Genomic DNA, 12,694 nt, shown 5'->3' with positions numbered 1-12,694 from the left:
CTAGAAGCCAAAAAGTGAACGACAGAGGTTACGTTGATAGATTTTGACACTCTAAAGCCGCATGTCGAATTAGAACTTGAATCTGAATTTGTTTGGGACTCCAAAATGCAAAAATCCACTTGCATGCAAAGTGGAAATTTATGACAACCAGGCTATAGGAGTCTTTGCCTAATAGAAGTTCCTGGTCCACTTCTCTTAAGTTAGGTAGGTAGTTCAAGCCACCACCTAGGATGACTTCTTTGATAGTTCTTTTTAGTTAGTCTGTATTGTAGCAATTGGTCAACAACATGCTCTAAACTTTTGCCAAACTATGTTGGGATTTTCATTCCTTGATTTTGACAAGGGGTAACATAAGAGTTGTGCTTGTGCTTTGTTAAGTATCTTTTTTGTGGTAGCTTGATGCTATTTATGGTTGCTGTTAATGCATATCACTTCATGGATTTGAGGGGGTACTGAGTTGCCCTATCCCCTGGTCACCAATAAGAGCGAATTTTTGGAGCCTGATATAATGCGAAAAAGTGTTAGGGAGGTACAAAAGACCAATTTTTCATGGAAAATAAAATGGTTGCGGATTGATAAGTTGGAGTTTACCTAGATAGATTTTGATGCCATGAATCCAATGCAAGTCTCCGTTCATCGACCGGAGGTGGTTCTGACCCCACATTTAATCCTTACAAGGTTTTGCACTAGAAAGCAGCTATGTGATCTAGGAGCCGAAAAGTTAACGACAGAGGTTAGATTGATAGATTTTGACACTCTGAAGCCATATGTCCAGTTGGAACTGAAATGTGAGTTTGTTTGGGTCTCCAAAATGCAAAAAGCCACTTGCATGCAGTGTGAAATTTTATGACGACCAAGCTATAGGATTCTTTGCCTAAGAGAAGTTCCTGGTCCACTTCTCTTAAGTCAGGTAGGTAGTTCAACCCACCACCTAGGATGACTTCCTTCACAGTTGTTTTTAGTTAGCCGGTATTGGAGGAGTTGTGTAATATATTAAATGTATAAAAACAAGAAAAATTTGCGCCTTCATGGCGGCGCATGTGCTGTAGCCGTGACACCGCGAGAGGTACGGGGATCGATAGGGGATAGAGGGGGGGCCAGCAAGCTCCGCGCTAGAGCTTGCTCAGGCCCCTCGCCATGCATACTGACAGGCAAGGGGGGGAGGATTCCCTCCCCTCCCCTATATAAAGAGGAAGGGCCGCAGGTACAAGGACGAAGAGAGGAGGTGAGGAAATTAATGCTGCTAACGTCGACGTCTGCCGTGAGAAGAGGGAGGGGTCCGCCATATCGCCACCACTGCTGAGGAGGAATCGCCTTGCATCCAATCGATAGGCCGCAGTGCCGACTCCATCAACATTTGACGTCATCTCCCCACGTGGCATCAGAGATTCCAGTGAAGCTTCAAGAAGCTTCTTGAAGCTTCTAAGGGGGACCACCTCAAGCCCCCCTTCCTGTGCTTTTTCATTCCCCCTCCCCCGGGTTTTTAAAACCCTCAAGCTCCCCTTCCTATACCCTTTCTTACCCTTTTCATTCCCTCCCGGTTCTAACCTTTAGAAACCCTTTGCCCCCCTAGCATCCCTCGGAAGCCAGCTTAGCCCAAATTCCCTTGACCTCAAAAACCCTTAATCCCCGTGCCGAGATCCATAAGTCCCATCTTTCTTTGAAACCCCGTGTTTTAACCCTCATATTTCTTTCGTTCTTACACCCCTAAGCTTTTTTTTAAAGCCCCATGTCCCCTTTCTACTTACACGCCTTTTCCCCCATATTGTAAACCCTTATGTTATCTTTCAAATTTTCCTTTGGGTTTGAAAAACCCCTAAGTCCTTTCACGCAAGTGCCAAAGATCTCCCAAGGGCTTTCATAGATGTTGTGAAGCCACATTCACACATAACTTTTTCCACCGTGATTATATCCTATAGACCCTTTTTCTCTTAAGCTTTATAAACCTTTCCCTCTTTGAAGAAGATAAGATTTTAGAGGTCTTATTATCCCTTCTCGTGGTCAACTTTTTGAACGACTTCTTGCCTCGAGAGAGAGACGGTGGAAATCTGAAAGAAAGAGTAAAAGCTGCCTTTATATTCGAACTGCGATGCCGCCTAAGAAAGTTCAAGGAGTAGCTGCGGGAGGGTCATCTCGCGGTATACATGTGGATATCTCACCCCAAAACCAGGTTTTTCCTTCTTGGTTTTTTAATCGGGTTTTAAGTCAAATCATGTAAAGATAAATTGTTAAGGATAGGATATATTTTTTCGAGTTATTTACAATAAAGGAGTTTAGTTTAATTGAACAAATGAAATGTATAGAACGTAGTTTCCTTCGAATAGCATCATGCATTTATAACGAATTACGAACAAGATTATCTACTTACTATAGTAGTATATTTCAGTTAAATTCCTGAAGGTATAAAAGCTGCATCTGGCACCATTAACCCTATTCTTTTTGCAACGAGTCATGATGAAATTCATGAAAGCTTTTTTACGTTGCTCAAATTACTACGAAGTTATCATTGCTAATTGCATATCTTGGCAAGGAAAAGAATGTTAATTGGCATACGTTTCGTTTGCAAGGAAAAAGGTAGATTAAATTGAATTTACCTACCACAAAGCAATAAATTTTAGGACTGAAAAATCAATTATCATAAGGATAAAAAATCATGCCGAGGTGATCAATAGTTCCTTCCAAAAGATAACCAAATCAATCTAAATTTAGAAATACCATGCTGCAAAATATGCCTTGGGAATGATTTAAAGACCAAAGGAACGTTTATACCTTAAGCACTTGACTCCCTTCCCTGATTGTAGGGTCAATTAATTTCGTAAAGGTAAAAGAACTAGGGTTGTCCCTGAGGTTCTTAAAAAGAGACCCTAGGTCCGACATACGTCAGCTAAAAGAATCTAAAACGGATTATTTCATCCCACGACTTGAGCAGCAAGTACGAAGTCATTTAGTCTTGTGATTGATTCACAAGGAGAAAGGGTAAATACCCTCAACAAGGATGGTAGATCCTTACGCAAGTTATCTTGCAAAAGGACGTATTCCTGGATATCCTTCTAAATAAGGAAAGTTATAAAATGGAAACTAAATTATCTAGTGAACTTTAGGGTTGACCAAGTTGGGTTAATAAGGTACACCCTAACCCGGAATATAAAGGATCTTGCCAAGTTGCAAGACACCTTGGAACGAGTGCTGATACATCGAAAGGAAAGAATAAGTCCTTAGCAGTTTGCCAAACAACACGGTCGATTAATGGAAATGTTTGTGCTTGCTAGAGATTTTAGAGCACTGTTTGATTTATGAATTACAAATTAAATGAATACCTATACTTCAAGTTGAAGGCCTGAAGGGAGAGGCAGTTTCAGTCACTACAACACAATGCCGCCATACACGCGTCCATTACACGCGAAAAGTTACGGGCGCGTGTATGGTCGTTTATACTTACAGCAATATCGGGCGCGTGTATACATGCATGTAACAGCGCGTGTATAATTGCATGTGAGGGCGCGTGTATTTGCGCGTTAAGTCTGTCATAATACACGCTCTGTTACACGCGACACAGAGCCTAACTACAGAAATCCATTTCTTTTCAAAACAGAAAACCATTAAGTTTTAAAAATGTCATTGTGCATTGCAGTGTTTACAAACCATTACAAAATCCCACTACATGCACTTACAACAACGTAATATATTGAAAAATATATCTTCATATGGTTATTGAAAGACAAAGTATACAATAGAAATGTCATGAATTTGGAACAATACAGTGATGGATTGGTTAGGGTTCGATCTCATCTTCAATAAGATCCATCCTTGCCAAACGATCAACATCAATATCCATTTGATCAATTTGTAAGGCTACGATTAAATTTATTCTACTATCGCTATTTTGCCCATTGATAATGGTACCGATGCCTTGATCATTCTCATCATCATCACCATCATCCTCAATGGAAGGGTCATCCTCATGATCATGAGAAATGGCACGCTCATCCTCATTATCATGATCATCTACATTGGCATGTTCGACATCATCTTCTTTGCGGCTTGCCACATCCTCCATATGCTCCATATCAGTGAATGTATTATACATTACTTTGGAACGTGGTGCAATAGGGATGACATACCACCATTTACTGTCATGCACCATTGGCAGATAGATAACTTGCTCAAATACACATAATTCATTAATTAATTAGCATATCAAAAGTCAAGGGGTGCGCGAGCTTAGATATATATGTACATGAAACACATTTGTAAAAAAATGCATACCTGCTCACATTGTTGTGGCAATACGAGCCTATCTTTCTTTGTTTGCCAAAACTTTGTAGAGTCAATAGTTACATAGCCACTTGCATGGCGTTTTATCGTTGCGTTAGGCCCTTTTTCCACCACGTTCATTTGCCATTTGACATCCAAAACATACACAAAGAAGCGGCGAAAGTCAAGTCTGTATATGTCTTGGATTGTGCCACAATAATCATCAATTTTTCCATTGGCTCCCTCAAAGCTACTAATGACACCGCAATCTTGTGTATTCCTCTTTTCATCTATTCTTTGTGTTCGAAAATGCTTGCCTTCACACCATATAGCATTGAACATAGTGCACTGGACCAAAATATAAGCAATATCTATGTAAGCAATTAATGTGAATAAATATGAAAAGCCAATCACTTACAAAGAATGCAAATTTACATTTGTTCTATGTACCTTTAACATGCATCCTCGTGCATACTCCCATTCTTCTGCCTTGATATGCAGCCCCTCATCTCTCTCTGCTCTCTCCATTTCCTCATGCAACAACCAATAAACATGAATATCATTCGGAAGTGTTGCTAGATGCTTAGGGTACGCCTTACGAGAGCCATGTTGCCTCCGAAAGAGAGCTCTGTCTGCTTGCCTTTTTGTCTTTGCATCCTCGTATCTTGTAACCCATCTGCTCATCACATCACTATTAAGGATGCAAGTGAAATTAAGATCATCAATCAATGTTCTCTCAATTACTTTGCTCTGTCCTTTTCCTTGAGGCACAATAGACGTCATCCTCAAGTCCTCTTCATTGCTCCATAGTCGCGGCAAAGAGCTATCCACCTGATCAAGAAATTCTGATATATATACAAGAGACTCTTGTATCAACCAACCCTCAGCCATGCTTCCTTCGGGCCTTGCACTTTGCCTCACAAAGTCTTTTAAGGTCTTCATGAAGCGCTCTAGGAAGAACATCCAACGGGCATGCACAGTGCCACATAAAGCAATTTCATCCACTAAATGCACAATGAGATGTAGTTGACTTGTGAGAATGGTTCGCGGAAAAGTCTCCTCTACCATACAAACCACCTCCACTGCCATAACACGCGCATCATCCAATGTGGCTGGATCAATTGCTTTGGAACTAACATATCTGAAAAATAAATGCACAGTACGTTATACCTCATGCACATTCATTTTGCAAGGTATAATGAAGGGTGATCTTACATGGGATTTACATACCTCACAAGCTCGCCCATCTTATAAATACATCTTTTCAAACTCCTGTCTGCACAATGGTCGATGCTAGTAGGTAGTATGAACTGCGCACATAAGAGCACATGTATATTTGGGTTAGGGCATTACAAAATTTAATTTCAACCTACAATAATTGGAAAACACTTACTTGGAGCATCTTGTGCCAATCGTGGGACTTCAACCCATGTAGTTGCTCAACCCCTCTTTTCTTAGTGGTTGTAAACGCTCCCTTCAACGATCTCATGCATCCAGTGGGAGTACGCAAAGTGGTGATGGCTTGCTTTACCTGCTTCTCCTCCTTCTTTGATATAATCCAGGGAGCAGGCGGAAGACGAACGTGCCCACCCTCCTCTCGTGGCCAAGCTTGATGCATACGTCCTGCGACCTGCAAGTCCTCCCGTACGCTAACATTGTCTCTTTTACCAATAACATGTTCCCAAATACTAGATCCCACATTCTTGAAGATGTGCATGGGATCAAGAAGATGGTTGATCTTGAGATGGGTCCAATATGGTAGCCGGAAAAAAATGGAGTACCTACACAAGGGATTGCAGACTGTCATCTTTATTCCAACTTTAGAGACTACACAAAACAAGATTGAAAACAATGGAGATGTACCTGTTCATGCCATCTGGAGGAAGAACATTTGAAGACTCCCAAATACGCTTCCAATCTTTTGCACGAAGTGTCTATGGATGAATGTTCCTCTTACTAGGAGCATATTTAGGGTGATCTGATGGGAGAAATCGATGATGATTATCGAATATGGTCTTACACAAACCATCAGCATACTCATGTACCAATGAAGGGCCACATATAGGACATGCATGTTTACCCGATGTCCTCAAACCTGTTAAAATAAAAAAAAAGTTAGAATAATAAAGTCAATAGTTATAATTGATATAGCTAGTAGTATTAGAGTCGGGAGGTAGTTAGAATTCTTACCAGAACAATCGCTGTATCCTGGAAAGTCATGCATTGTCCACATCAACACTGCTTTTAAGTCGAAGTGTCGAGAGGAGGGAGGCCTACTAATGTCCACTACCGCAACACCTCTCCATAGTTCCTCCAACTCATCAATCAACGGTTCAAGATAAACATCCATATGCTTGACTTTATGTTTCCCTGGAATTAGAAGGGATAACATAAGATGTCCCTTCTTGATCGCCATTGATGGTGGAAGGTTGTAATTCACCAACACAACCGGCCACACGCTGTATGCGGTGCTCTTGAAACCAAACGGATTCACTCCATCCATACCTAGGCCAAGTCTCAAGTTTCTGGGCTCTGTTTTAAAGCTGGGCCACTCATCTTCAATGTGCTTCCAAGCAGGAGTGTCTGCAGGAATTCTCCACATGCCATCATCCGATCGATGCGAGGAATGCCATGACATGAGCTCTGCTATGGATTTGCACTTGAACATGTGTTTGATGCGAGGAATTATAGGAAAGTGTCGCAAGACTTTACGAGGTACATCAAAACTCTTCACATCTGTTCTATACCTTGCTTCACCACAAGTGGGACATTGTCGAGCCTCCTTATGCGTCCCACGAAAGAGAATGCAATCATTGACGCATGCATGTATGCGATCATAATCCAATCCTCCAAGAGATGTCACATAGCGCCTCGCTTTGTCTCTTGAGGTGGGTAGTCTATTCCCCTTTGGAAGCATGTTTGATAATAGCCTGCATCCAATATCATCAATTAGCCCATAACCCTAAACCCTATACTGTAAACCAAAAACCACTAACTCAAATTTGCAAGTTACAATGCTTACTTCAATAATGCGTCAAGACTTGCATTGCTCCATCCATAAACTGTTTGTATATTGAGCAGTTCAAGTGAAGCACGTAAAATAGAGAATGTGCACCCTTCAAAAACCGGTGTCGATGAAGCGTTGTAGAGATGCTCTTGTTCCATATCATTATCGTCCACACCTTTGCGATCATCCCTAAAAAGATTCCGCACCATGTCATCAAACACTTCCTCTTCCACAACTTCGTGGGGTGCAGGGCTATTGTCATCCCTTTCCCACTCATCTCCGACAACAGATCCCGAAGCTCCAGCATCATCTCGTCGACGCTTTGCATGCTCTCGCCGTGCGTATGGCACCATGTTAGGGTGTGGTACTGCATCCTGCTTCAATCACAGTATATATATTACAACGTGCTCCATTAATTTGCACACCATGAGTTATTTTAATACTTTCAATTCACATCTTCTCACCTCTAAACCTGTTTGAATCCATTCTCCATACATCGAGATGTGATTCAATGTAATTCGACGCGCTCGTACAATGCACCCTTGACATCGATTACACGTACACTTGATCCTTTGTGCCAGCCACACGTCGCGATCACGATGACGCATTGTCTCATCCTCACCAGAACTGCTTGAAGAGGATGATGACATGCTATGTCCAAAATAACCAATACAGAAGTAGGATCAGTTTTTAGTGAAATCATACACATCCTATGCACAAAACAATGGATACACAAGAACAATCAGTTTTTAAAAAAAGTATAAACAGTCTCTGTGTCGCGTGTACAGGCGCGTCTACAATGTATTCTGCTGCGCTTTTACACGCGCTTTTACACGCGTGCTTTTCGCGTTTACCTACCGCGCGCGCCGCTTTCTTTCTTTCAAAAGCCCTCTTTCAAAACACTTCTTCTTCTTCTTTCTGCGTCGCTTTCTTTCTTTCAAAAGCCCTCTTTCAAAACACTTCTTCTTCTTCTTTCTTTGTCGCTACAGTACCTCTGCCTCTAGCTCTTCCAAACCCCCGAACCTGCCTCTTCGAACCAGCCTTCTCCCTCTTGGACTACCCAAAAGAAGCAAAGGGTGCAGACAACACAGAAAGGGAGAGAGAAGCAAGAATCAACGAACTCACTTTTCAAAGACTTTTCAAAGAGGTTGGTTGTCGTTTGTTTGTTTTGGCAAATCTGTCGCTTTCTTTCTTTCCACCCGTGCTATGTGTACTTGAAAGCGACAGAGGATAGAATTCACACACATTGTATATGTGCTTAACTATTTATTTCTTGACAAACGACATCCGTCAAGATAGAGGAAAGAGAGAAGAAGGAACCCTTGTGTATGTGTTTAGTCATTTCTCCCTTGATGGACAATGTCCGTCAAGATAGAGGAAAGAGTTTTTGTTTTTCATGAATTTCGTCACTAATTCGAAATGAACTTCTTCTTTTGGCTTATGATCTTCTACTAATTCGATGTTTGGTATTGTAAGAGATATGTTTATTTTCTAGAATGGTAGATATATGTTGTAGGTTATAAATTGTAGGAGATATATTGAGGAGATATATTGTAGGAGATATGTTTATTTTTTATATGCATGTTTTGCTTGGTTCATTGAGGCGGAATTTCGACGCTTTGCAGATTCTTCATGGATCCAGGCTCTTCCTCCGATCCGTGGGCATACGCCACTTGGATGATGGAGATGATAAACCATTTTGGGCGCCATCCTAATCCAGTGGAGCTGACAGAGTATATGTATGCCCATCCTCCTCCTAGACTCCTAGGTCACACCGCGCCCCCAAGTACACAAGCCTCTCCACTGCCGTCTATGCCTGCGAGTCCGGCGAGACGTACCCCTGCGCATACACGCTCACCGAGGAGACACACCCCTGCACGGACACACTCACGCACACCCTCCTCTGTACCGTCACGTGAGGGCTCACGGCCACCATCACGTGCTCCCTCACAGCCACAGTCACGTACACAGTCACGTGCAGCCACCCCTAGTCATGGCTACTCCCGCAGTACAGATGAGAGCCGACGCCGCAGTAGGGAGAGCGGGAGTGGAGGATTATGCGGCGGGTGCTTTGGTGGGGGGGGTAGTAGGGCACGCGGTGAGAGAGGGCATGGAGGGAGGCATGTACGAGGAGACAGTGAGGAGTCGGAGGAGGCGAGAGAGGTGGAGGGAGAGATTTTCTACGATGTTACGGATAGGGGCGGGGTAGTCATGGATGCGAGAGGGAAAGAGGTGATGGAGTATACGCGGGGGGTAGTTTCAAACATGTATAGAAACTGTTTTGTAAAATTTAAAGATCAGGATAGCCGGTTAGTTAGGGAGGTCCTAGATAGTGTACATAGTCGGTACCGCAATCCCCCACGAGCGACATTCTCGGATGTATGGGGAAGGACGCGAATAAGGGAGATCTTAAGTAATAAAAGATCTCACCTTAAGAAACTCGCGTACGATGATGGGGTGAATGTAGCTGTGGGTGGCTATCCTTGTGAGAAACCTGCCACTGCCCACAAACGCGAGTGGAAGGAGGCAAAGAAGCGCGTAGAGGGAGGCGTGAAGAGCAGGCAGCATGTGGAGGCACGACGGATCCAGATGGAGACCATTGGATCGTCGCATTTCGGATCTGGCGGCGTCGAGTCGTGGGAGGCAGAGTTCGTAAGTAACTTGCCTCTTTATTTGATTGTTTGCCAAATTCATTGATTCTATGATTGTTTTGATCTTACAAACTATCTTGATTATGTTACAGCGACGGGTTATGGGGAGAGGGCCCACAGCCCACGAGACTGGGTATGCTCGCCGCAATAGCAGACGTGACACGTGGGCCATCTTCAGAAACGAGGGACGTATTACGGATGCGCAGTTTGACGCGGCCATGAGACCATACGGTCGACAGGTACTTGAAAACTCTAAATGAATGATTTCGGTTTATTTAATTGCATATATATGTATACTTACATACGGTATATTTCTTGAACAGGCACAAGCTACTGATGTTCCTGCCCCTGATGATCCAGCCGCCACTGCTGATGTTCGTGCCACTGCTCCTGGTGGAGGCGAGCACCACTCATCGGAATATTCCGATGCGAGCTCCTCTGATCATGGAGAGAGCACAGGGTTCTCATCATCCTCTGATTAGCTTTCAGAATACTGTAGGATGTGGTTGTACAAAAAATTTTTGTAACTGAAGCCATGGGCTTTTTTGCACCTAGCTCCCTATTTGACTTTGTATATATTTGTTCCTAATTAAAGCCATGGGCTATTTTGACATATGGACTCCCTTGTACACAAATGTATCATGTATTGACAATGTATTGAATCGTGAGTCTTGAGTCGTGTATTAAGTTTTAGATAGTAATATTGAATCGTGTATTCATAGAGAGTGAGTCTTGAAATCTAAATCGCTCTTTTTTTATGGTGCAATGCACCAAAAAAAAATCCAGAGAGTGCCTTTGGGTGGCTGGATGCTGGAACAGCATCCAGGCACTCAAAAGCACTCTCTGGATTTTTTTTTCCCCTCTGCAATCGCGTGTATAAGCGCGTGTCATCTGTCAAAATCGCGTATATTTGCACGGATAGTCTGTTAGATTCGCGTGTAAATTTGCAGCAAAACTGCGCAGAACGCGTGTATAAGGTCGTGTATTCGCGCGACTGGCTGTCACTGTACACGCGCTTTTACACGCATGTCTCTGGCCGCGATGATACACGCGCTATTACACGGGCCCGACACTTTTTTTCCCAAGTCATTTTGTGCGGCTAGGAGCGCGGGTATGAGCCCGATCCCTTATAGTGAGTTACCCCCGACTGCCTGCCTGACCCTAACCAAGGGGGTTGTTGACCGCGGTGGGAACGTGGACCGAACCCGCCACGTGAGGTCTCTCCGTTGAGCTCTACTATGAGCAGGAGGATGCTTGGGTGCCAGGGGGGTCTTTGGCCATAAATCCCTCGCCTTCCGGGTCCTATACAAGAGGCTAACGTGACTCAGGATTGGATCTCGAGGCTCACATACTAGTTCACGAGCGGAAGCTTGGAATAGTGATCCCTGTGGATTACTGGATAGCCTTCGGGCGGATTATGGACAAGCCTACGGGCAGAAACTCCTTGTATTCCAAAGGTAAAAATGATGATATGTTAATAAATAACTTGTCTGATATTGTTTTTCTATGTCATGTGATAAGATTACGTAAATGAACCAATGCTTAACGGATAAATTAAAGAAGCTGATTGTTACATGTCAAATTAATGTGTTAGATAATTACATAACTAAAACAAACCAAGGAAAGTGCGGAGGATGGGCCATGGGTCCGTCCTACGGATGGGTGGTCCCGGTTAGCCGGGAACTTTTCTCAAAATCTTGAGGAACAGTGGAATGATTGTCAAAAGACACGAACAACAAAAGCGTGGACCTAGAGTTATGTCTTAACTGATTTACACTATTTTAGGGGAACAGAATGGGACTATGCCTTATGGCAGAGAAGTTGAGGTTTGCATCCCTCTCATTTCCCATTCTCCTTGAACCAAGTGCAGCGTGAATCCGCTTCGGACCTGGCGTTTCTGCGTAAAGTAGTTCGCTTGGGTCCGACGCTAGATGCTGTTAGGTAATGACCAATCAAGAAAACCCTAATTCCGATCGATCCTAAGTGGGAATGGCCAGGATAATTCTGCTACGTGGCAGACGCGGGAAGACCTAGATTGCAAGTCCCATATCATTCCATGGGAGTGCCGAGCTGAGCTTTCTAGACATCCTTTCTAATGGATTGCTAAGACGTGTCCTGGATGATACTAGCGGACACGTTAGAGTTGGTATAAGAGCCGATTAATTACAGAATTGCTTTTATAAAATCTCAATAAAATGAAGTAAAGAAATTGTTGATGTCCAAACATTTCCTTACCTTCAATGCTGTCTTACAGAGTTACGGAGCGTGGAACAAGTTTTTGGTATTTCGGGTCATGTTTATGAGTGCAATGCATTCTCCGCTTTATAGACAAAGAATTGGGATGATGAACATCCTGGAGCAGATTTATATTCCATCACCTCTATACATAGAACGAAGATGGATGGGGTCTTCTGGAATTTACTATATAGCCGCCCACCGATTTGCTTATCTATAGACCAACCTAAAGAGGATCAAGTGGTTTGGAAGACTTGAAAGTCGTGAAGCTGTTCATTTTTGTGGAAGCTCACATAAATTCGACTTTACGTATTCAAGGTCGAAGGGTTGAAATGAACTCATATGTATATGAGGAAGTAACCCGTGTAATCCTCGCCGACAGGATTAAAGTGTTGGGCCGCCATGAGAAGTATGGATTCCAACGAAAAGGGTATCCTAAACTTCCAATGACTTATCGATTCCTAAAGATCCATGACCCAAAACCCTACTATTACACAGTTCCTGTAGACAAATGCAATACAACGTTGTTCTCCCCAAATTGAATGTA

At 43.0% G+C, this 12,694-nt stretch overlaps 2 protein-coding genes across 2 annotated transcripts; both read right to left on the bottom strand.

Moving 5' to 3' along the window:
- Window positions 1-4,668: 4,668 nt before the first annotated feature.
- On the bottom strand, window positions 4,669-5,501 carry LOC148010320 (uncharacterized). The gene is made up of 2 exons (XM_087671050.1): window positions 5,485-5,501; window positions 4,669-5,395 (listed from the first exon to the last, which is right to left on the bottom strand). The coding sequence occupies exons 1-2, from the start codon at window positions 5,499-5,501 to the stop codon at window positions 4,669-4,671; spliced, it is 744 nt and encodes a 247-aa protein (XP_087527176.1).
- Window positions 5,502-5,781: 280 nt separating this feature from the next.
- On the bottom strand, window positions 5,782-7,419 carry LOC148010319 (uncharacterized). The gene is made up of 4 exons (XM_087671049.1): window positions 7,277-7,419; window positions 6,445-7,184; window positions 6,281-6,349; window positions 5,782-5,915 (listed from the first exon to the last, which is right to left on the bottom strand). The coding sequence occupies exons 1-4, from the start codon at window positions 7,417-7,419 to the stop codon at window positions 5,782-5,784; spliced, it is 1,086 nt and encodes a 361-aa protein (XP_087527175.1).
- Window positions 7,420-12,694: the final 5,275 nt, after the last annotated feature.

The sequence above is a fragment of the Lygodium microphyllum genome, chromosome 29, assembly GCF_053477565.2.
Source record: "Lygodium microphyllum isolate KBCC chromosome 29, Lygodium_microphyllum_v1.1.10, whole genome shotgun sequence".
NCBI lineage: Eukaryota > Viridiplantae > Streptophyta > Polypodiopsida > Schizaeales > Lygodiaceae > Lygodium > Lygodium microphyllum.
This window is presented reverse-complemented; position numbering and strand designations above follow the sequence as displayed.

Coding starts and splice junctions, on each gene's coding strand:
- LOC148010319 (XM_087671049.1), bottom strand. CDS start 7,419: ATGGAACAAGAGCATCTCTACAACGCTTCATCGACACCGGTTTTTGAA. Junction 6,350..6,444: donor AGGATACAGCGATTGTTCTG/GTAAGAATTCTA, acceptor TTATTTTAACAG/GTTTGAGGACATCGGGTAAA. Junction 5,916..6,280: donor GGTACATGAGTATGCTGATG/GTTTGTGTAAGA, acceptor TATTGGTAAAAG/AGACAATGTTAGCGTACGGG.